The sequence below is a fragment of the Pristiophorus japonicus genome, chromosome 11, assembly GCF_044704955.1.
Source record: "Pristiophorus japonicus isolate sPriJap1 chromosome 11, sPriJap1.hap1, whole genome shotgun sequence".
Taxonomy (NCBI): Eukaryota; Metazoa; Chordata; class Chondrichthyes; family Pristiophoridae; genus Pristiophorus; species Pristiophorus japonicus.
In genome coordinates, this window is record NC_091987.1 from 105,609,346 (window position 1) to 105,634,401 (window position 25,056).

At 45.6% G+C, this 25,056-nt stretch overlaps 1 protein-coding gene across 6 annotated transcripts in view; it reads left to right on the plus strand.

The window, feature by feature from the left end:
- erg (ETS transcription factor ERG) overlaps positions 1-25,056 on the plus strand; it is a 349,104-nt gene that overhangs the window by 227,316 nt on the left and 96,732 nt on the right. For all 6 annotated transcript variants that reach the window (XM_070893851.1, XM_070893852.1, XM_070893850.1 and 3 more), the window contains one exon: positions 631-848. In XM_070893851.1, coding sequence (XP_070749952.1) covers positions 631-848 — 218 coding nt within the window. The remainder of the gene's footprint in view (positions 1-630; positions 849-25,056) is intronic.

Below are 25,056 nucleotides of genomic sequence, written 5' to 3' on the forward strand. Positions count from 1 at the left end.
GCAAGTTCATTGAGATTACTGCCACACAACTCTTAGTTTAGCTCCTGGAGCAGACAGAGTGCATGGTGGGGAAGAAGGGGAAATTAGAAGCAGAACACCGTCGCTGAAAAATTGATTATTAAGGGAATGTCTCTAAATTGCACATTCAAACTGACATAACCATGAATACTTACTGTAGCAAAGGAACGCTATAAATGCTAATTCTATATCATTACAGCCAATTAACAAATGAAAATACAATTTAATACTGATAATAACTTTGCACGAAAAAAATTGAGTTACCCAATGAATTGAATTAAACAATGGAAGTAACACAGCACTAAATTTCCATTTTGCTGTACAAAATTAAAATATCAGATAATTTCAATGACGTGGCTTTGAATTATGAGGAGTGTCCTTTAATCCATGGCTCTTCTGCCTTTCTTCACTGACTAAAGAAACAAGTTTGCACGAAGATGATGAACCTTTAAATTAGCGTTAGTATGAAAGGACTAACATATCCGAAATGGCAAATTTTGAAGTGCACCCTTAGTAAACGAAGCAAGAAAATGATGGTTGAACAGTTTAGTCACAGATTGAAGTCTGAAAGGAGATGGTCAGATTTGACCTACATATCTTTGTTTCCCACAGGAAGCACTATCAGTAGTCAGTGAAGACCAGTCCTTATTTGAGTGTGCCTACGGAACACCGCACCTACCGAAAACGGAAATGACAGCTTCTTCATCAAGTGATTATGGACAGACCTCAAAGATTAGCCCACGGGTTCCTCAGCAGGAGTGGTTGCAACAGCCCCCGGCCAGAGTGACCATCAAGATGGAGTACAACCCGAACCAGGTCAATGGATCCAGGTAATGATCTCATGCAGGCACTTTAATTGAAAACTCAACTTTGACACCATGTACTCAGATCAGCCATGATCTTATTAAATGGCAGAGCAGACTCGAGGGGCCAAATGGCCTACTCCTGCTCCTATTTCTTATGTTTTTATGTTCTTATGTACCAGGTAAGAAGTATCTAGAATTATAGAATTAGATGCTTGCCTTTCACTTCTGGGACCTGTATTTGAATCCAACCGTGTCTGATGTGATGAAAGTCTTCTCTAACTGCTGAGTATAGAGGTCCTACAAAAATGTGTTTGGTCAGTCTCACCTTGTGGGCATGGGTCTACAACATAAAATTGCTTTTAATTTGGCTTTAAACTGGCAGTCTTACCTAGAGAGGCAAAAAGGAAGGCTGGTGTGTGAAATTGAAAAGAGTTACGTTGGGGCACGAGGGGTACTGAGGGTTTTTCTGTTGGATTGAAAGGAAATAATTGCAGAAAGAGCGGGAGAGTGGGACAAATTGGATAGCTGTTTCAAAGAGCCAGCGCAGATAGGATGGACTGAATGGCCTCCCTCTGTGCTGTACAATTCTATGATTATACCGGTCGGGTTCGCACTGATATTAGGAGCCTGAAATGGAAGCTCATCCAGAAAGCACCAAAAAGTAATAAACATCTTGCATATATTTGGAATTTTAGTGTCAAAATGCTCAACTTTTGCCACAGAATAATTAAACTTTTTTCATGGGCAGGGAGTGAGATTAATATTTCAAACCTTATTTTGATGATGATAACCTTTTCTCTGAACAATCCCCCATTTTTTTATACATGCACTTACTGTTATATTTTGTATCAAACAGAATAAACAAAGGGTTTATCACATCAAACTCTCTGGGGCTTGAGTCTGCAGCCAATCCGATTGCACCTCACAATACTTGGCTGCGTCCATGCCCTGAAAATATTTTTCTCTGAGTTGAATAATTTAAGGTTGGGGAAAAAACCTAAGAAAATCTATGCTGAATCTTGTCTCCCTTGCTGATTAGTACAATTCTGACATTTGCAAATCTTTCAAATTTACAAACATGATCGGCATTAGAGCAAGCACCTTCCATTTCACGTACCTGGGATTTGTGGCTAACAGTAGCCCGGAGCTTGTGGCATGACTTTTCAACTGTTATGAAATTGTGAAATGCTCAATTCACAAAGAAATACTAACATAGAGGAGCACAATTGTTATTTCCCATGAAGCCTTGCTGCAACCCAGAGCACACTGGACAAATAGTTTGCAGCAGCCTAGAAGTGTTATTTATAATCATAAAACTTCTTCAAATACTATAATGATTATTTTAATTAACATTATTATAATATTATAAGAAATAGTTCAGATTCACATGCAAAAACATTCTTCATTTAAGGCTGATTCAGCAATTAGGATTAAGGACTGAATGATGAGGTTAAACAGGATGCAATCATGCTGTATGTCTGTCTGGTTTGATTGTCAAATTTGAAATAAGTTGCAAGTAGTCAGAAGACTTCCATGAATTGCTGAAGGAATTGGAGCCAATATATTTTACCACTGTTAGTCAGCAGGTATATAGGTGTGCAATGGTGAAAGGCTAATCTGATGTTTGAGATATATTAACATAATAACATTAAAGAGCACTTCAAACAATTCATTACTTTTTTTGAAAGGCAGTGACTGCCCTTGTGTCGGCAAATGTGGCAGACGATCGTCATTGGCAACATCGCAGAAATGGAAGCAATGACAACAGCTTTCATTTTTATAGTGGCTTAAAAACATTCCCCATCACTTTGCACTGGAAATAGATGGGGGATAGATGTCAAGCCATGGTAGGAGCTATTGGGAAAGGTGATGAAAAATCTATTTGAAAAGGTGGGCTTTGAGTAGAATTTTAAAGATGCAAAGTGAAGTAGAGAGGGTGACCAGCCAATGTGCTTTCACATAGTATTGGTTAAGGAAGAAATGTTGGCCAGGACGATGGGACAATTCTTCTCTGATTACTGCCACGTCCATAAAGCAGATGGGCCTTTGTTTTGATGCCTCATCCAAAGGACAGCACCTCCAACAATGCAGGGTGCACTGGAGTGGAGTGTCAGCCCCAGATGTTCAGCTGCACTCTATTTTATTCACTTCACAATCTTTCTTCATCACATTAACAAGTGAAACAATGCCATTTCCACAGCAGAACATCATTAGCCATTTTCCCTGCGACTTCTCTGAGTGAAAGAGCAATTTCTTGCCACCATTGGGTGGTTTGGTGCTGTGCACCTTGGCCCAATTGACCTACTCTGGTTTTACTGCTTATGGAGGAGACTCCTCCCATCTGCCCCGGATACATGCAAATCCATAATAAAGAGAAGAAAGACCAGAATTTTTTCTCATACCATCTCAATCTCTTGCTGAGATTACTGCCTGCTAATCATTTATTTCTATCCATTCATTATTTTCCAAATATATCGAGTGGACTTGACGCTGAATTTCCCAGTGGTCATCACAACAGCAACAACTTATATTTATATAGCACCTTTAGCAAAGCAAAGTGTCGCAAGGCACTTCACAGCCAGGAAAAGACTTTAGTAGGAGGGAAATTAGGGAAGTGGCTGACGACATCTTTGATGAGCTCAGTCTTAAGGAGGCTTTTGAAGGCAGGGTGGGATGCAGCAAGAGAAGGGGGTTTAGGGAGAGAGTCCTGTTGCATGGGGGAAAAATGGCTGATGGTTCTGCCACTGATGGAAGAAGGGGGAAATACTCAATGGAGAGTATTTGGAAGAGCAGAGAATATGAGCAAGAGAAGGTTACAGTGATAGGGAGGAGAGGGTGTGAGCAGGAAGAGGTTGTAGTGATGGAGCAGAGGGTGTGAGCAAGAGAAGGTGCAGTGATAGGGAGCAGAGGGTGTGAGCAGGGGAGCTTGCAGTGATAGGGAGCAGAGGGTGTGAGCAGGGGAGGTTGCAGTGATGGGGAGGAGAGGGTGTGAGCAAGAGAAGGTGCAGTGATAGGGAGGAGAAAAGCGATGGAGGGATTTGTAGCTGGGAATTAAGATTTTGAAATCAAGGAACCAGGGAAGGATGATAGTTGAAAGGATATTCTGTGGGATAGGATGCAGGCAGCAGAGTTTTGGATGAGTTGGAGTCTAGTGCGTACTATGTTTCTCATGCTCTCAGTGACACTGACAGCTGCCATCAGCATAAAATACAAACCCAGAACTCCCGCGCTCCCGAATCCTGCAGACTAGGAAAGTCCATGGTCAAATTCCAGTCTTTGCTGAGTTATCTGATCTCAGTTGGGGTGGCGGTAAATGGCTTCTGCATCTCTGGACAGGTTGGGGGGGTGGGGTCAAACATCAGCTCGAGTTCCGGCTTTTGATTGTCATCCCACAGGAAAGTATATTTATGTGAGTGTAGCAAGGGGAGAAAATCAATGTTATCTCATCTGGTTGACGAGGCAACCAGGACATATTGTCCAGACTCATGATTGGAAAATGTCCAGTTAGGTTTGATATTGGAGGCTGCTCAGTGCCTGTGGAACAGGAACCCAGCATTTATATCAACACCTTCAGGAGAGGGGAATAGTGAATAATAAAAAAGTTGTAAAAGAAGCCCTGGAATGATTTCAAGGCAGAAACCCACCTTTGAAGTTCAGATGGAGAATCATAGTTCAAGATTCATTTAAACCTTTAATTAGATTACTCCCTTGTGATCGCTGGAAGGTTATCAGAATTCTGTCTACACAGTGTTTAGAAAACACAAGGTAATAAAGGAAATTGTTTATTATTATGTATGGGTGAAAGCGAAAGAGTGAGCTTCATCGCCTCTAATCCTTTAAAGTATGAAATGAATCGTGATCAGCTTTAACGGGGTGACATCTTGAAGAAATATCTGGCAAATATTTTTCATAGCCAGAAGAGCCATATCACTTCCACTGCAATGATGTCACCCTGCAGATGATGCAACCACTTGGATTTATGTAGTGCTCCCTGCATAATACAAATGTGTCAATGAGTTTAACAAAGTGAAAAACAGTGGACACTGAATAGGAAAAAATGAGATTTAAGGCAGACCAAAGACATGCTGGCAGCGAAGGGTTTTTAAGGAGGCTTTTGAAGGGATATTTAATGCATTATAGATCTGAATTTGATGATTGATATTTGAAATGACCAGATATTGAATTTAGTTTGGGCAAACTGTCCAGCTCGTGTCAGCAGTACATTTCTTTTAAGGGGAGACTTTTAGATGCAGTGATAGGATTGGGCTGCAAGCCACCCACTGATGCTGTGCACAAAATGGAACATATACTGAAATAAAGGAACAAGAACAACTTATATTTATATAGCGCCTTTAACATGGTGAAATGTCCCAAGGCGCTTCACAGGAGTATTATGCGATAAAAATTTGGCACCGAGTGGCATAAGTAGAAATTAGCGCAGGTGGAGGTATGTTTTAAGGAGCGTCTTGAAGGAGGAAAGAGAGGTAGAGAGGCTGTCATGTATTCAACTGTCATTGTAACCCATGTATAAACTGACCGAAGTTGTACACCGTGAGAACACTGACCACTAGGTGGTGAACTTGTGGGAGACACTCCTAACCTGGACTTTCAGGTATAAAAAGGGAAGCTCCACCCACCTTCTTCACTTCAGTGCTGGCTGATAAAGGTTACTGGTCACAGAGAGACCTTCTCTCAAGAATGGACCTCATGTGCATTTGTACTGTATAGTAAGGAAATATTATGGGCGACGAGAAACTGGGATTTAAACCACGCGAGCATGGCCACTAGCAGCACACAGACGAGAGGTACTGTGTTGGTGATGATCGGGACGATTTTATTGAGAGACTACAGCAAAGTTTCGTCACTAAGGAATGGTTGGGACAGGATTCGGCCGACAAACGCAGGGCTCATCTCCTGACGGTTTGTGGATCCAGGACGTACTCCCTGATGAAGGACCTTCTAGTGCCAGAGAAGCCGGCGGACAAGACTTTTGAAGAGCTCAGTAAGTTGATCGGGGAACACTTTAAACCGGTGAGCAGCATGCACATGGCGAGACACCAGTTTTACACGCACCGGCGGCGAGAAGGACAAAGCGTTCCAGACTTCGTGGCAGACCTCCGGCGACTGGCGAGCCTATGTAAGTTCCCAGATGCATGCAGAGCGGAGATGCTGCGAGACTTTTTTATTGAGGGCATTGGGCACGCTGGGGTTTTCAGGAAACTGATTGAGACCAAAGACTTGACCCTGGAAACGGTGGCTTTGAGGCCCAGACATTTATCTCAGGGGAGGAAGAGACCAGAATGATGTTTAACAAAAATCATGGTTTAAATGCAGCAAATGGACAGGGAGTCAACATTGTTAACGCAGCACACAGTTCTCCAGGCAGACAGGGGCAATCGGACATGCAGGTAGTCGAACCCAAAGGGGGAATTCAACAGAGACAATGGCGAGCTGAACGGCGATTCATGCCATCGCAAGGGACAATGCGGCCAGTAATGGGGCCATCAATATTTGTCAATGATGCGCTTAAGGACAGTTACAGAGACAGTCAGAGACGATCGAGTGGTAATGGACCTTTTGTTTCCAACAACGGCTCATGTTGGAGGTGTGGAGGCAAATACCCAGCCAGAGCTTGCAGGTATCAGCAATATATCTGCAGAAATTGCAACGTCAGCGGTCACTTGGCACGTATGTGCAGGAAGCCTGCAGCCAGGTTGATGTACGAGGAGGACGGGACCGATCTAAGCCCCATGAGGCCAAATGGACACTGGGGGAAATCGCTGGAAGCTGAAGTTCAGCGAGTTCATGTGGAGCACATATACAGTTTATACACCAGGACGCCACTGATAACGATGAAAATGCATCCCAGTATCAATGGAGCTAGACACAGGGGCCAGCCAGTTCCTGATGAGTATCAAACAGTTCAAAAGGTTGTGGGCGTCCAAGGCCAGGAGGCCAAAATTATTGCGGATTGACGCACAGCTATGGACATATACAAAGGGGATCATTCCGGTGCTAGGCAGCGCCACGGTAGTCGTGACCCACAAAGATTCGGAGAACAGGTTGCCACTCTGGATTGTCCCGGAGGATGGTCCCGCACTGCTGGGGAGGAGTTGGCTTGCTGTCATGAACTGGAAATGGGGCAATGTCAATGCAATTTCTTCTGTGGAGCGAATATCATGCTCACAGGTCCTGGACAAATTTGACTCACTATTTCAACCCAGAATTGGCATCTTCATGGGGACCAAGGTAGTGATTCACATAAACCCGGCCGCCAGGCCAGTACACCACAAGGCCAGAGCAGTGCCGTACGTGATGAGGGAAAAGATAGAAGGCGAATTGGACCGCCTACTGAGGGAAGGCATCATCTCACCAGTCGAATTCAATGTCTGGGCGAGCCCGATCGTGCCGGTGCTCAAGGCGGATGGGTCGGTCAGGATATGTGGCGATTACAAGGCCACCATCAATCGGGTGTCACTCCAAGACCAGTACCCGCTACTAAGAGCGGAGGACCTCTTTGCGATACTATCCGGTGGCAAACGTTTTTCAAAATTGGACCTGACCTCAGCTTACATGATCCAGGAGCTGGCGAGTGAGTCGAAGAAGCTGACAACCATCACGACACACAAGGGGTTGTTTGAGTACAACAGATGTCCATTCGGGATTCGCTCGGCCGCCGCGATCTTTCAACGAAACGTGAAAGCCTCCTCAAGTCGATTCCAAGGACGGTGGTTTTTCAAGACGACATCCTCATCACGGGTTGCGATACTGAAGAACACCTCCACAACCTGGAGGAGGTGCTACGCAGACTGGACCGGGTAGGTCTGCAACTGGAAAAGGCGAAGTGTGTCTTCCTAGCTCCAGAGGTCGAACTCCTGGGGATGAGGGTAGCAGCAGACGGGATCAGACCTACTGCATCCAAAACAGAAGCAATCCAGAGAGCACCCAGACCCTCTAACTCGACGGAGCTGCGTTCATTCCTGAGGTTCTATTTGGTAACTTTCTTCCCAAATTGAGCACGTTGTTAGAGCTGCTACACGTGCTCCTACACAAAGGTCGCGAATGGGTCTGGTGGGGGGAGCCAGGAAAGGGCTTTTGATAGAGCCGCAATTTGTTATGCTCCAACAATCTGAACGCTATATGACCCATGTAAGAAACTTGTTTTAACGTGTGATACGTCATCCTATGGAGTCGGGTGTGTGTTGCAGCATGTTAATGCAAATGGTCAGTTACAGCCGGTAGTTTATGCCTCCAGAAGTCTGTCCCAGGCAGAAAGGGGCTATGGATGGTAGAAAAGGAAGCGCTTGCATGTGTATAAGCAGTAAAAAAAATGCACCAGTACCTGTTTGGCAGGAAATTTGAGCTGGAGACAGATCACAAACCCCTAACGTCCCTTTTGCACGACAACAAGGCCATAAATGCAAATGCATCGGCCCACATATAGAGGTGGGCACTCATGTTAGCCGCCTATGACTATACAATTCGGCACAGACCGGGCACTGAAAACTGCGCCGATGCACTTAGCAGGCTCCCACTAGCCACCACCGAGGGGGCAACCGAGCATGCTGCTGAGATGGTCATGGCTGTTGAAGCTTTTGAAAGTGAAGACTCACCCGTGACAGCTCGTCAGATCAAAGTCTGGACAAATAGAGACCCGCTACTGTCTTTAGTCAAGAAATGTGTCCTGATGGGGACTGGGCAGCCATGTACGGGACATGCCCTGAGGAAGTTAAACCATTTCACAGGCGCAATGATGAACTCTCGATTCAGGCCGATTGTCCATTATGGGGAAACCGAGTAGTCATGCACCAGATGGGCAGAGAGGTGTTCATCCGAGAACTCCACAATGAGCACCCGGGCATTGTTATGATGAAGGCAATTGCCAGGTCACACATTTGGTGGCCAGGGATAGATGCAGACCTGGAACTTTGTGTTCGCAGGTGCAACACGTGTGCCCAGCTGGGCAATGCGCCCAGGGAAGTCTCCCTTAGCCCCTGGTCCTGGCCCGCCAAGCCATGGTCACGCAACCATGTGGGCTACGCAGGTCCTTTCATGGGAAAAATGTTTTTGGTTGTAGTAGACACCTACTCCAAATGGATCGAGTGTGACATTCTCAATTCAAGCATATCCTCTGCCACGGTAAAAAGTCTATGGGCAATATTCGCCGCCCATGGTCTACCGGACGTCTTGGTCAGCGACAATGGCCCGTGCTTTACAAGCATTGAATTCCAGGACTACATGGCAGGAAATGGTATCAACCATGTCAGCATAGCACCGTTCAAGCCGGCCTCAAATGGCCAGGCGAAACAAGCAGTGCAGATAATCAAACAGGGGATGCTCAGAATCGAAGGGGGTTCCCTACAAAGCCGCTTATCACGCCTCCTGTTGGCTAATAGATCCCGACCACACTTGCTCACAGGGATTCCACCCGCAGAGCTGCTAATGAAAAGGATGCTCAAAACCAGGTTATCCCTTATACACCCCACCATGAAAGAAATTGTTGAGAGCAGGTGCCAGTCACAATGTAAACACCATGACGGAAATGCGAGGGCGCGATGTATTGATGTCAATGACCCTGTCTTTGTCCTCAACTACGTTGCAGGGCCCAAATGGCTCACAGGCACTGTGATTGCTAAAGAGGGGAATAGGATTCTGGTAGTTAAACTTACCAATGGACAAATCTGCCACAAACATGTGGATCAAACAAAAAGGAGGTTCATCAACCCCATCGAAGAAGCAGAGGAAGAACACGATGTAGAGTTCACTCCACCACAGGATACCAGAACCAAGTGGAGGAGAGCCCAGTCACTGTGGGCAGTCCGGACAGGCCTGAGGCACCGCAAACAGCAGACACTCAGGCCAGCGCCCAACAACTGGAACCCAAATCAGGCGCTCTACAAGGGAGCGTAAACCACCAGAGAGACTTAACCTGTGATCCCAATAAGACTTTGGGGGGGAGAGGTGATGTCATATATTCAACTGTCATTGTAACCCATGTATAAGCTGACTTAAGTTGTACACCGTGAGAACACTGACCACTAGGTGGTGAACCTTTGGGAGACACTCCTAAACTGGACTTTCAGGTATAAAAGGGGAAGCTCCACCCACCTTCTTCACTTCAGTGCTGGCTAATAAAGGTTACTGGTCACAGAGTGATCTTCTCTCAAGTATGGGCCTCATGTGCATTTGTACTGTATAGTAAGGACATATTAGAGGCAGAGCAGTTTAGGCAGGGAGTTCCAGAGCTTGGGGCCTAGGCAACAGAAAACATGGCCATTAATGGTTGAGCAGTTATAATCAGGGATGCTCAGGAGGGTAGAATTAGAGGGGCACAGACATCTTGGCGGGGTTGTGGGGTTGTAGGAGATTACAGAGATAGGGAGGGGCGAGGCCATGGAGGGGTTTGAAAACAAGGATGAGAATTTTGAAATCGAGGCATTGCTTAACTAGGAGCCAATGTAGGTCAGTGAGCTCAGGGGTGATGGGTGAATGGGACTTGGTGCAAGTTAGGACAAGGGCAGCCGAGTTTTGGATCACCTCTAGTTTACTTAGGGTAGAATGTGGGAGGCCAGCCAGGAGTGTGTGGGAATAGTCAAGTCTAGAGGTAACAAAGGCGTGGATGAGGGCTTGAGCAGCAGATGAGCTGAGGCAAGGGCGGAGATGCGCGATGTTATGGAGGTGGAAGTAGGCAGTCTTAGTTATGCTGCGGATATGTGGTCGAAAACTCATTTCAGGGTCAAATATGACACCTAGGTTGTGAACAGGAACATCTACAAATGTTCTCTTTCATGGCAGCAAAGCAAAGTGGTTTAGGGAGAGACTTCTGAAAAGTAGGGGCATAGTGACTACACATTTGGGTTTGAATCATAGAATGAGTGGGGGAGGAACAAACATTCATCTGGAGTTAGTATAACATTTCCATCTCTCACACATTCCTCAATGATGCATTTTGACTTCATTGACTTCATCACATTGTGTACTTGCAAAAAAAAACAATCCCTGGCACGAAACGAATGGCTCTGTAATATAAATTTGTATTCTACTACTCATTCATTTTTAATAAAGAAAAGGAATGCATTTATATAGCACATTTCACATATTTAGGATGTCTGAAATTGCTTCACAGCTAAAAGTTTACTTTTGAAGTGTAGTTACTGTTATTTTTGTCGGCAGATGTGGTAGCCAATTTGTGCACAGCAAGGTCCTGCAAACAGCAATGAGATGAATGGCCTGTTAATCTGTTTTTACTGACATTGGTTGCAGGTTGAATGTTGACCAAAATACTGAGAGAACACCATGTTATTCGAAAAAAGTGTCATGAGATCTATTCCGTCCGCCTGACCAGACAGAGGCTCTTGGTTTAACATAAAACTAAAGACTGTTGATGCTGGAAATCTGAAATAACAGCAGTAAATGCTGGAAATACTCAGCAGGTCAGGCAGCATCTGTGGAGAGAGAAACAGAGTTAACGTTTCAGGACAATGACCTTCCATCAGAACTGGTAACGGTTAGAGATGTTACAGGTTTTAAGCAAGTTCAGAGGCAGGGAAAGGGGGAAGGGGAAGAAAGTAGGGGAAGGGGAGGAAAGAAGAAACAGGAAGATCTGTGATAGGGTGGAAGGCAGGAGAGATTAAATGACAAAAGATTAAATGATGGTGCAAGGCCACAAGGGGATGGTAATGGACAAGTAAAGAAACAGAAGATGGATCTAGAGGAGGTGCAAATGGCAACAGCTGAACGATTATAAGCTGCTATTTGTTGAAAAAAATGGGAGCAGTGGTTATGATTCTTGATTTGACATCTCTTCTGAAAGACATGTTTAAACAATAATTTAACCAATAAATACCAAATGGGTCTAATAGTGTGACGAGAGCTCGATTAATGCGTGCAAGTTCTCTCACACCGACTCTCGGTTCTCCCGCGCTTGCTGACCAGTTCTCCAATGACATTATTAACTCTCTTTCTTAACTAAAAAAAGAGAAATGGAGAAAAATAAATGATATTAAAGTGAACCAAAATTCTTTGCAATGGTTTAATTTATAAAGTGTCAATAGCAGGGAATGGAAGAATGGTGCAGTGTACATTTCACTGTGCAATCTATTTAAATTTAGTCCAGACTGTCGGAATGAAAGTCTTCTTTGTCAACTGCAAAGACCCGACATGCAATAGGCTTGGGCCAGTCTCAACTCAACTCCCCGTGCACCCACCACAATAAACTGTCCACAAAGTGACATTACATTGGCATGCCAAAGAGACCATAACGATATGGGGTTAAGGGAATCATTTTCATCGCTGGTCTGATATTCATTTCCATGGAAACGAAAAATCGAGCGGGCTCTACAACGGGCGGGGTCCTCCAGTTTACCGTCCAAGGTGAAAATAGTCCACATGGAACATAGAAAGTCCCACTGCTGCAGTAAGGAGTGCCGCGCTGAGACTGGAGCGGCACTTGAGATAAATTAGTTGCAACTGGCTGCAGTAGATCTGGACTGGGGTGCTTGATGCTGACACTGAGTGAAAACCTTGCATTCTGGAATGCTGATATACTCAGGCCTTTAATGTATGGAATGATTCCTTAGGTTGGGCCATTTTTGCATAAGGAGATTTTTCTTGTTTGTTTACCTCATGCAATAGGACAGTGGGTTTGTTGAATAAACCATGCCCCAGCTGTTAATTCTGTGGGTAGTCCCCTGAGCTGACAGATGGGCAAAAAAATTGCCAATCACAACCCCTGCTTCACCTCTTCTGTAGTCGATTGGTTCTGATGCTGCACTCAGTCTCTGCATGGGCGAGGGTATTGTCTGCAGGTAAGCAGGGACAGCTGTGGCCATTGTTTTCAGTATAGTCAAGTCCGTGCACCCATTTTCTTGCCCAATTATCAAATTGATGTGAGACTGAGGGCTGGTTCATAGAAATCATAGAAATTTACAGCAGAGAAGGAGGGCATTCAACCTATTCTGTGCCGGCTGAAAAAGAGCTATCTAACGTAATCCCACTTTTCAGCTTTTGGTCCGTAGCCTTGTAGGTTATGCCACTTCAAGTGCAAATCCAAGTACATTTTAAACGTTGTGATTGGATAGGCTGCTTTGTGATCAGACTGTCCGAAATTGCCGATAACAGAAATTGGATGGCAAAAGTTTGTTTTATTTTACAGCGGAATTTGTCTTTTCTATTTTCATTAAGGTGCCGGCATTATTTATTGAAGTCATGCATGAAGGGAACATGGGTGAGAGATAGGGCCACAACACTGATTCCCTGATGCATGCTTCATTTGTGTGTAGGATCAGTGAATTTACCCAGTGAAATGTACACAGTCACAAAACAACCAACTTTACAAAGGAATCCAGCAGCTGATGCTCTAATCTATTGTCCTTTTGCATAAAGCAGAAGATAGCAAGCAAAAAAATAATCCACACAACTAATCACCGCTAATAATACAGAAACAAATGATGTTTCATGGGCTACCTCTCCAATATCAGATTGATTGAGCTCTGCCAATTGACACCTTACGACAATCCTTGTGCCCTGCAGGCACCCCATTCAAAAGTTGGCATCCTACTGATCAGAATTGACTTCGTCCATTGTGCACTGCAGTATGTTTAATGTGTGCAGAGCCAGTTGCTGTACGAAATGTCACCAGGACAAGCAGCTTGTGCAAAGTTTACAGTTTCAAATCTGTCGACTCCTTCCTTTACCATGAGGCTCTCTCATTTTGGTTGGAAAAAAAGAGGTGATTTGGTATACTTTTAAAAATAAACACAGCTCCATGTGTTTAAGTGGGTGTTGTGATCTGTCTCAGACTGATCGTAAATCTCACCCCTGACAGTTCTCTGACATTGACAGCTGGGAGTACATGTCAAGAGGAGGATGGACAAATTGCTTTAATAAAATGCTGTTGGGGGAAAAAGCAAATCAAAATTTAAATATATAACATTTATTACAAAATTAGGGAACTGTAAAATGAACTTGTTTTCAAGGCAAGTTTGATAGACACCCCCACTGATTTCTTGCCAAGCACAAGTAATTGGCTCAATCAGATTCTAATGTGAAAAACAGACAAATGGAAACTTGTGGAAATGTGTTCCTTTTTCATAGAAAGAGCCACAAAAGTAAATTATTATCAAAAACTTTAACGGTACATTTTTGGAGAGCGATGAATCTTATTTTTACATTCAAAATTGTGAAGGATTTTGATTAAGTAAACTGTTTCCAATGACAGGAGGGTCGGTAACCAGGGGACGTGATTTAAGATACTTGGCAAAAGAACCAGAGAAGAGATAAGGAGATTTTTTTAAACGCAGCGAATTGTTGTGATCTGGAACGCGCTGCCTGAAAGGGCGGTGGAAGCAGATTCAATTGTAACTTTCAAAAGGGAATTGGATAAATACTAGAGAAGGAAAATTTGCAGGGGAGGAGTGGGGAAGTGGGATTAATTGGCTATCTCTTCCAAAGAGCCGGCACAGGCACGATGGGCCGAATGGCTTTCTGAATGAACCTTCTATGCTGTATGATTCTATGATGCTGTGGACTATGCTAATCAAGGTGTAGTGTTGCTCAGTGAGTGGCAATCAACTGGTTGAAGTTTGATAAGCTGACCAGCTCTGCCTCTTCCTTGCTGAGGCAATGCTCATTTCTCTGTGTTCTCTTGCTATCGCTCTGCCTTGATTCGAAAAGCCACTCAACTCTTTTTTTCTTCTCTTTCATTCCAATAGGAAACTGAAACTATTCCTTCTGTGAAACTTTCTCTTCTTTACCCTGCACCAGCATTCCAGTCTGTTCTTCCTGCTTTACTATCCGTTTGGGTATCCAGGTGATGAGGAGCTGACCTGTCTGTCGGAAAATGGTAAAAATCTGTGTTTACCTATAAAATACATGTGCATGTGAAGCCCATGGAAAAGAGACAGTAGCAGCATGGATAGTAAATTGGTTAAGTGACAGGAAACAGAGAATAGTGGTGAACAGAGGTTTTTCGGACTGGAGGAAGTGGTGTTCCCCAGTGGTCGCTATTAGGACCACTGCTTTTCTTGATATATATTAATGACTTGGACTTGGGTGTACAGGGCACAATTTCAAAATTTACAGCTGACACAAAACTTGGAAGTGTAGTGAACAGTGAGGAAGATAGTGAGGACATAGACAGGCTAGTGGAATGGGTGGACACTTGGCGGATGAAATTTAACACAGAGAAGTGCGACGTGATACATTTTAGTAGGAAGAACAAGGAAAGACAATATAAACTGAAGGGTACAATTCTAAAGGGGGTGCAGGAATAGAGAGACCTAAGATTATATATGTACACATCATATGAAGGTGACAGGGCAGGTTGAGAAAGCTTCATAAATAGAGACATAGAGTACAAAAGCAAGGAGGTTTTGATTAACCTTATAAAACAATGGTTTGGCTACAATTGCAGTATTGTATCCAATTTTGGGCATCACATCTTCGGAAGGATGTGAAGGTCTTAGAGAGGGTGCAGAAAAGATTTACAAGAATGGTTCCAGGGATACGGGACTTCAGTTACAGGGATAGACTGGAGAAGCTGGGGTTATTCTCCTTAGAGCAGTGAGTTCGGGAGTCTGAGAGTCGGGAGGTCAGAAGTCCGAGAGTTCAGGAGTCTGAGAGTTCTGGAGTCCAAGTGTTCGGGAGTCTGAGAGTTCGGGCGTCTGAGAGTCGGAAGGTCAGAAGTCCGAGAGTTCGGGAGTCCGAGAGTTCGGGAGTCTGAGAGTCGGGAGGTCAGAAGTCCGAGAGTTCGGGAGTCCGAGAGTTCAGAAGTCCGAGAGTTAGGGAGTCTGAGAGTTCGGGAGTCTGAGAGACGAGAGGTCAGGAGTCCGAGAGTTCAGGAATCCGAGAGTCGGGGAGTCCGAGAATCGGGAGGTCAGAAGTCCGAGAGTTCAGGGGTCCAAAAGTTTGGGAGTTCAGGAGTCCGAGGAGCAGGAGGCCTGGAGGTCGGCGAGGAGTTCACTTCTGGCAAGGAGCTCACAGCCGTCTACCGGGCAGGTATGTGATTGGCTGGTTGATTGGTAAGTATCTCTCTCTCTCTCTTTTATAACAGATAAGTTTAATTAGAGGGATGGCAGGGGAGTTCAGTCCTGTGGAGTGTATGTCCTGCGGCATGTGGGAAGTCCTGGATGCTTCGCGCGGCCGAGACAACCATTAGTGCAAAAGGTGTCTCCAGCTTCAACTACTCGAGCTCCGTGTTTTGGAGCTTGAACAGTGGGTGCAGTCACTATGGTGCATCCACGAGGCTGAGAACTACGTGGTTAGCACGTTTCAGGAGGTGGTCACCCCGCAGCTTAAAAGCATGCAGGTAGAGGGGAATTGGGTGACCATCAGAAGGAGGAAGAATGCTAGGCAGGTAGTGCAGGAGTCCCCCACTGAGTCCATTTTGCTTTCCAAACGATATTCTCTTCTGAGCACCAGTGAGGACGATGGTGCCTCTGGGGAGTGCTGCCAGAGCCAAGTGAAGGCACCACGGGTGGCTCAGCTGCACGGGGGGAGGGACGAAGAATAAAAGAGCTGTAGTGGTAGGGCATTCAATAGTTAGGGGACTAGAGAGGCGTTTCTGTGGCCGTAGACGTGATTCCAGGATGGTATGGTGCCTCCCTGGTCAAGGATGCCACAGAGCGGATGCAGGGCATTCTGGAGGGAGAGGGTGAACAGCTAGAGGTCATGGTCCATATCGGGACCAATGACATAGGTAGAAAGAGGGATGAAGTCCTGCAGGCAGAATTTAGGGAGCTAGGAGAAAAATTAAAGGGTAGGACCTCAAAGGTAGTAACCTCTGGGTTACTACCGGTGCCACGTGCTAATGAGTACAAGAATAGAAGGATAGCGAGGATGAATGCATGTCTGGAGAGTTAATGTAGGAGGGAGGGCTTTAAATTCCTGAGGCATTGGGACCACTTCTGGGGGAGATCGGACCTGTACAAACCAGACAGGTTGCGCCTCAACAGCGCTGGGACCAATATCCTTGCAGGGAGTTTTGCTAATGCTGTTGGGGAGAGTTTAACCTAGCTCAGCAAGGGGATGGGAACCTGAGAAAAAAATCAATAGGAAAGGAAGTAAAGCAAGAATGTAGAAAGTGAATCTGTAAGACAGAGGAAACAAGGGTCAGTAAGTAGTAATCAAGGAGGTCTTCCTGTGCTAAATGGTATATGCATCAATGCAAGGAGTATAGCGAATAAGGCAGATGAGCTGAGAGCACAGGTAGACACTTGAGAGTATGACATTATAGCTATTACAGAGGCATGGCTGAAAGAGGGGCAGGTTTGGCAGCTCAATATTCCTGGTTACAGGATTTTTAGACAGGACAGAGAGTGGGTAAAAAGGGGATGGGAGGAGTCGCGGCATTGATTAAAGAAACTATTACAGCTGTGAGGAGGGATAATATGTTAGAGGGATCATCAAATTAGGCCATATGGGTTGAACTGAAAAATAAAAAAGGGGCGATCACACTGCTGGGCATGTATTATAGACCCCCAAACAATGGGAGAGAGATAGAAGAGCAAATATGTCGGCACATTTCTATGAAGTCCAAAAACCATTGGGCAGTAATGGTAGGGGATTTCAAATGTCCTAATATTGATTGGGACAAATATAGTGTGAAAGATATAGAGAGTGTGGAATTTTTAAAATGCATTCAAGAGAACTTTTTTAGTCAGTATGTAACAAGCCCAACATGGGAGGGAGCGGTTCTGGATTTCGTTTTGTGGAATGAAGCTGGGCAGATGGAAGGGATATCAGTTGTCAAGCACTTGGGTGCTAGTAACCATAATTCAGTCAGATTCAAGGTAGTTATGGATAAGGACAAGGATAGACCATGAATAAAAGTACCAAATTGGGGAAAAGCTAACTTTGCTAAGTTAAGGAATGGTTTGGCCACAGTGGACTGGAAACAACGACTTGAAGGTAAATCAGTGTCGGAACAGTGGGAGGCATTCAAGAAGGAGATCTGGAGGGCTCAGGCCAAACATGTGCCCTTAAAGAAAAAGGGTGGGAATAACAATTCTAGAGCCCCCTGGATGTCCAGGGACTTACAAGGGAGGATAAAGAAAAAAAGGGAAGCTTATGTCATATACCGACGGCTAAATACAGTAGAATCTCTGGAGGAAAGCTCAGAGGTAAAATTAAAAAAGATATTAGGAATGTTAAGAGAGAATTAAAATTTTTTGGCAAGTAAAATCAAGGACAACACAAAGATGTTCTATAAATATATTAAGAGCAAAAGGATAAATAAAGAAAGGGTAGGGCCTATTATGGACCATGAGGGTAATCTATGTGTGGAGGCAGAAGATGTTGGTATGGTTCTTAATGAATACTTTGCATCTGTTTTCACAAAGGAAAGGGGCAATGCAGATAGTGCTATCGAGGAGGAGGAGTGTGAAATTCTGGATGAAATAAACATAGTGAGAGAGGAGGTAGTAAAGGTTTTAGCGGCTTTGAAAGTGGATAATTCCCCAGGCCCGGATGAAATGCATCCCAGGCTGTTGAGCGAAGCAAAAGAGGAAATAGCAGAGATCTTGACCATCATTTTCCAGTCCTTTTTGGAATCAGGCATGGTGCCAGAGGACTGAACGACTGCTAATGTGGTACCCTTGTTTAAGAAGGGAAAAAGGGGTAGGCTGAGTAATCACAGGCCTGTCAGCCTAACCTCAGAGGTGGGAAAATTATTGGAAAAATTCCTGAAGGACAGGATAAATCTGCATTTAGAAAGGCACGGATTTGTTAAGGGAAGATCATGTTTGACTAGCCTGATTGAATTTTTTGAGGAGGTAACCAGGAGGGTCGATGAGGGTAATGCGCATGATGTAGTGTATATGGACTTTAGCAAAGTTTTTGATAAGGTCCCATATGGCAGACTAGTCACGAAGGTAAAAGCCTATGGGATCCAGGGAAAAGTGGCTAGTTGGATCCAAAATTGGATTAGAGGTAGAAAGCAAAGGGTAATGGTTGATAGATGTTTTTGTGACTGGAAGGATATTTCCAGTGGGGTTCCGCAGAGCTCAGTACTGGGTCCCTTGCTTTATGTGGTATATATCAATGATCTAGATTTGAATATAGGGGGTATGATTGAGAAGTTTACAGATGAAACTAAAATTGGCCGTGTGGTTGATAATGAAAAGGAAAGTCATGGACTACAGGAGGATATCAATCTACTGGTCAGGTGGGCAGAACAGTGGCAAATGGAATTTAATTCGGAGAAGTTTGAGGTAATGCACTTGGGGAGGGCTAATAAGGAAAGGGTATACACATCAAATGGTAGGCCACTTAGAAGTGCAGAAGAACAAAAGGACCTTGGAGTGCTTGTCCACAGATCCCTGAAAGTAGCAAGCCAGGTAGATAAGGTAGTTAAGAAGGCATACGGAATGCTTACCTTTATTGGCCGAGGCATAGAATACAAGAGCAGGGAGGTTATGCTTAAATTGTATAATACACTGGTTAGTCCACAGCTGGAATACTGCATGCAGTTCTGGTCGCCGTATTATAGGAAGGATGTGATTGCACTGAAGAGGGTACAGGGGAGATTTACGAGGATGCTGCCTGGAAAGGAGAATCTTAGCTATGAAGATAGATTGGATAGCCTGGATTTGCTCTCCTTGGTGCAAAGGAGGTTGAGAGGAGACCTCATTGGGGTGGAAGGGTCAAGAATCAGAAGACACAGATTTCAGGTGATTGGCAGAAGAACCAAAGGCGACATAAAGAAAAGCTTTTTTACGCAGCGAATGTTTATGATCTGAAATGCACATAACATTTTGAGGAGCCTGGATATAGTGGATAGCAGGGGCCTATTTCTCTTGGTGGAAGGGTCAATTATGAGTGGGCATAGGTTTAAGGTGGTTGGTGGAAGGTTTAGGGGGGATATGAGGGGAAGCTTCTTCATGCAAAGGGTTGTGGGGGTCTGAAACTCACTGCCTGGAAGGGTGGTAGAGGCAGAAACTCTCACCACATTTAAAAGGTGCTTGGATGTGCACTTGATGTGCCACAACCTGCAGGGTTATGGACCTAGAACTGGTAAGTGGAATTAGACTGGATAACCTCTTGTTGGCTGGCGCAGATACGATGGTAAGTACTTCAGGGAATCTAATATGGCTAGAGTGATCTCCTGGACTATTTGTGATCATCTGGATGGGTCGGAGAGGAATTTTCCCAGATTTTTTTCCCTAATTGGCCTGGGTTTTTATCTGTTGTTTTGCCTCTCCGAAGAGATCGCATGGCTCCAGGTGGGGTGGAGTGCAAAGTGTTGCAATACATGGGGTATTGCAGTTGTGTGGGGCGGATTGGTTGGGCTGGATGCTCTTTACCTGTCCTCCATTGTGCTTTGTTCATAGGTTTATATGTAACCTTCAGGGCTGCTGACCGAGGGCCGTGTGGCTCTTTGTTGGCCGGTGCGGACACGATGGTCCGAAATGGCCTCCTTCTGCGCTGTAAATTTCTATGCTTCTATGTTTCTATGTTAAGAGGAGATTTAATAGAGGTGTTCAAAATCATGAGGGGCCTAGCCAGAGTAGATAGAGAAAAACTGTTTCCATGGGTGGAAGGGTCGAGAATCAGAGGACACAGATTTAAGGTGATTGACAGAAGAACCAAAGGCGACATAAAGAAAAGCTTTTTTACGCAGCGAATGTTTATGATCTGAAATGCACTGCCTGAAATGGTTGTGGAGGCAGATTCAATTGTGGCATTCAAAAGGGAATTAGATAAATACATGAAAGGAAAATATTTTGGGGCTACGGGGACAGAGTAGGCGGGGCAGTGGGACTCGCTGAAGTGCTTTTGCAGAGAGCCAGCGTGGGCTCGATGGACCAAATGGCCTCCTTCTGTGCTGTAACTATTCTATGATTCTATGAAATCATTTTACTTTCTTCAATAATTGGAGAGGGGGAGAGGATAAGGAGCTAGGATGTGTTATGGCAGACATATATATAAGAATATAAGAACATAAGAAATAGGAAACATAGAAACATAGAAAATAGGTGCACCACCATTCAATATGATCATGGCTGATCATGCAACTTCAGGACCCCATTCCTGCTTTCTCTCCATACCCCTTGATCCCTTTGGCCATAAGGGTCACATCTAACTCCCTTTTGAATATATCTAAGAACTGGCCTCAACAACTTTCTGTGGTAGAGAATTCCACAGGTTCACAATTCTCTGAGTGCAGAAGTTTCTCCTCATCTCAGTCCTAAATGGCTTACCCCTTATCCTTAGACTTTCCTAGAACCCCTGGTTCTGGACTTCCCCAACATCGGGAACATTCTTCCTGCATCTAACCTGTTCAATCCCATCAGAATTTTATATGTTTCCATGAGGTCCCCTCTCATTCTTCTAAATTCCAGTGAATATAAGTCCAGTCGATCCAGTCTTTCTTCATTGGTCAGTCCTGCCATCCCAGGAATCAGTCTGGGGAACCTTCGCTGCACTCCCTCAATAGCAAGAATGTCCTTCCTCAGATTAGGAGACCAAAACTGTACACAATATTCAAGGTGTGACCTCACCAGGCCCTGTACAACTGCAGTAAGACCTCCCTGCTCCTATACTCAAATCCCCTAGCTGTGTTGTATGTAGCACTCAAGACACTGACTCCACACGGTCTGGTGTTGTAGTAACTGCTGTGACCTTAGTCCTTTATTGTGTAACTCCAGAGTGCCTCCCAGGTGTGGTGGGCAGCCTTTTTTACTCTGTCTTGCAGATACTTTCGGGTCTCCCACCACAGCGCACCATTGTACTTATACATTTAATGTACCTGGACAATACATAACATCTCACTCTCCCCCAGTTCCAAAAGCCATTGCCCCAAACCTCGGCCTTGTTCGTCTTGGTTGGTTTGTGAGTGTGAGTCCATGTCCATCCACTTCCCTGCCATGTAGAGATTATGCTCGCGATCCGGTGCAAGCATGTGTTATTTGCAGTCCTTACATGAGTGATGAAGTACATGAGTATAACCTCCAACAGAAACCAGGTATACATAGACAGTACATTTGTATGGTACATATGATATGTGATACAGATGTTATTTCAAAAGGTTGCAGGTGCACTGAACAGTTATTTAATCCCAGCTCCACTGGGTGAGGTACAGTGGCAGAGTACTGCCCCTTTTCGCCCAAGGTAATGGGCTGCGCTGAGACAGGATATCGCAACTAGTGCATTGCCTCTGTTCTCAGTAGTTGCCTTGGTGGCTTATCTGCAGCTGCTGACCTCTTGCATGAAGCACGTAAAATCGAAAATCGCATTGGTCCCTTAGGCATGTTAGTCACGGATCCATTAGCCCTTTTACTTGTACCTCGTGGTATTAACTCTTTTCGTAAATCATTCATATCCATCATTTTAAATACAGTAACCATTCAGCATCAAAATATCACTTCTTATCCTAAATCACTTCATCATATAAATCACATTACATATTTAGACTCGCTCTTGCCTTACAAAAGTCTTTTTGTGGGGACCGCCCACGGTGTAAGGCCCTTTTAAGGCGCCCGGGTGCATTTCCCTTTTAAGACGCCATCTTGTGGTTCCCTCGAGGCTTCCCTTGGGAGGCGCCATTTTAGTTGTACTGCTTGCCTTTGTTCTTTGCAGAGCTCTGCTGCCACCATCTTGAGCTCGCTGGCCTGACGTTTTACTCTCTGGAATAGAAAGAATAAAGAAGAAAAAAGGAAGGAAAACGGCCAAAACAATCCGATCTTGAATCTGGCTCTTTGAATTCGATCCGTCATAGTCCCTGAGAACGGCCTCCGTGATTGCTGCCGTACCCTCCGCTCTGGCTCCTGCACCCAACCGAGTAGTTGTCGCATTCTCCCGAGTCGTACCTGCCGCCGCCATAGCCTCCACCGCCGCTGCAGCCTCCGCTCCTGCCGCTGTGCCAGCAACTGCCACCTCTCCTGTGGCCTCCGCTCCTGTCCTAGTAACTGCCGCCTCTCCTGCAGCCGCCATAGCCGCCACCACCCCCGCCGCTGTTCCGGCCTCCATGGTAGCCACAACCGCCGCCCGACTCTTCCTCCACGTGGGTCCCCCCCGGACTTGTCGCCCATCGATGGACCTCCCGTTCATCGCCCGCAGCGCATCGCCAGCTCGCACCTCAGCAATCGGCCTGCACTTGAACAACTGCTCTTCCAGGGTCTGCTCATCTGTGGAGGCTGAGGCTGCAGGATTGCTTGAGGTCAGGAGTTCTGGGCTGCTGTCGTCTGTGTGGGGATTTAGACTGCCGATGAACAGCTTCTTCCTCCTCTAGCTCGGTCGGCGCTGCTCTTTGGGAACCCGGGGAACAGCAGTCTGTGGAGGGAAGAAGTCTTCCCAGCTCCCACGGACCTTCCCCATCCATCTCCTGCCGAGAAGCGTCGACCCATCACCTGCAATGACCCACAAAGGTAAACCGTGCGTCTCGCCCCCGTGAGATATCTGCACCTCCGCTCTGCCAAGAACAGGTATCAGTTCCTTGGTGTAGGTATGCGGATTTGCCATGACCGGGACCAGCTTGGGTCCTGCAGCTGGGTTGACCCACAGTTTGTCAAAAGTTTCCTGACTCATCAGTGACGGACCCTATCCAGTGTCCACTTCCATACTCAATGGGACTCCATTAATCTTGACCTCCGTGATCACTGGGGCCGAACCGTCGGTACACGTATACAGTGCAAACAACGCCTCATCTTCTTCTGCCTGCTCCTCGCTGGAAAATGGAGCTTTTACCATCTCCTCAGCCACACGGTGAGTCAGGTGTCTTTTGCACAAACGCTGAAGGTGGCCCTTCAGGTATTGCATGTAGACTCCGCAAACCTGCACCGGTGAACCCCATGGCTTCCTCCGCAGCGCCAGCATGGTGCTGCTCGATTAGCCCCCCTTGGCGGACTCTGAGTTCCAGGACCCCTAGATCCGTGCTCTCTGCCCTGGGCAGAGTTACGTTCTGCAGTTTTGTCCGTGGTGGGTGCTATCCTGTGGATAGCACCTGCCGGGTTCGAGACTGTGTGGATCATCTGCTTGGTGTTGCAAATCGAGGTCATAAATGCCCTGCTGATGGTGATGGCTTACTGCAGGCTGACTGTAGGTTCAGTCGATAGCAGCTTGTGAAGGAAACCCTCATGGCCAATCGCCATAACAAAAATGTCTCGCAACGCGTCATCGAGATGTGTGCCAAAATCACATGGTGCCGCGAGTCTCCTGAGGTCCGCAGCATATTTGGTGACATCCTGGCCCTCAGGTCTGCACTGGTGGTAGAATTTGTGCCGGGCCGTGAGGATGCTCTCCTTCGGTTTAATTTGGTCATGAATGAGTGCGATCAGCTCCTCATATGAATTGTCCCTATCGCTCTCGGGTGCCAGCAAATCCCTGACGAGACAGTAAACCTCATCGCCACAACTGGAAAGCAATATCGCCTTACGCTTCTCTCTCAGTGCGTCTGTGTTCCCCGTCAGGTCGTTTGCTGTGAAGTAGTATTCGAGCCTTTCCATAAAGGCCTCCCAATCATTTCCCACCGTAAAATCCTTTAACGAACCCAGAGTAGCCATGGTTGCGTGAAGTTCATCCGTGTCCTCGTCGCCAATGTGATGTATGTAGCACTCAAATCACTGACTCCACACGGTCTGGTGTTGTAGTAACTGCTGTGACCTTAGTCCTTTATTGTGTAACTCCAGTGTAAAGTCCTGTCCCCTCAGTACAGATTCACACGAGGCATGTAGTGAAGTCAAGGTCACTCTGGACCTGCACCTTTATTTCACAGCTCTGGAATGCTGCACTTGCCTGAGACCTGTCCTTATATACCTCTCTCTTGCAAGTGCACCCCTGGTGGTAAGGTATGCTGGTGGTTACAGGTCATATCTTATTACAGTCATGTATAGCATGTTATATATAATAATGTAAGATACATGACATCACCCTCCCCCAAGGTCTTATTGTCTTTATAGGTTCAGTCTCTCAGATGGTCTACGCTCTCGCATGGAGCGTCTGAGTTGTGGTTCAGTTGTTTGCCTTGGTGTCTGTTTTTCTTTGGGTGTGGTTGCTGGTATCTCGCCTGGGCTGTCTGTTTCGGTTGGTGTGATTGTTGTTGACTAAACTGGGCTGTCTGTTGGGATTGCCCTTTCTTCAGGTTGTTCCCTCTTTCTGTCCACCAGGTGTGGTGCGAGTTCCACATTGTAGTCTGCCTCTGGTTCCACAGTGTTGTTGGTAAATCTGCTTTTGTCTTGGTCTACATGCCTCCGGCAGGTTTTGCCATTGTCCATTTGTACTACCAGCAGCCTGTTTC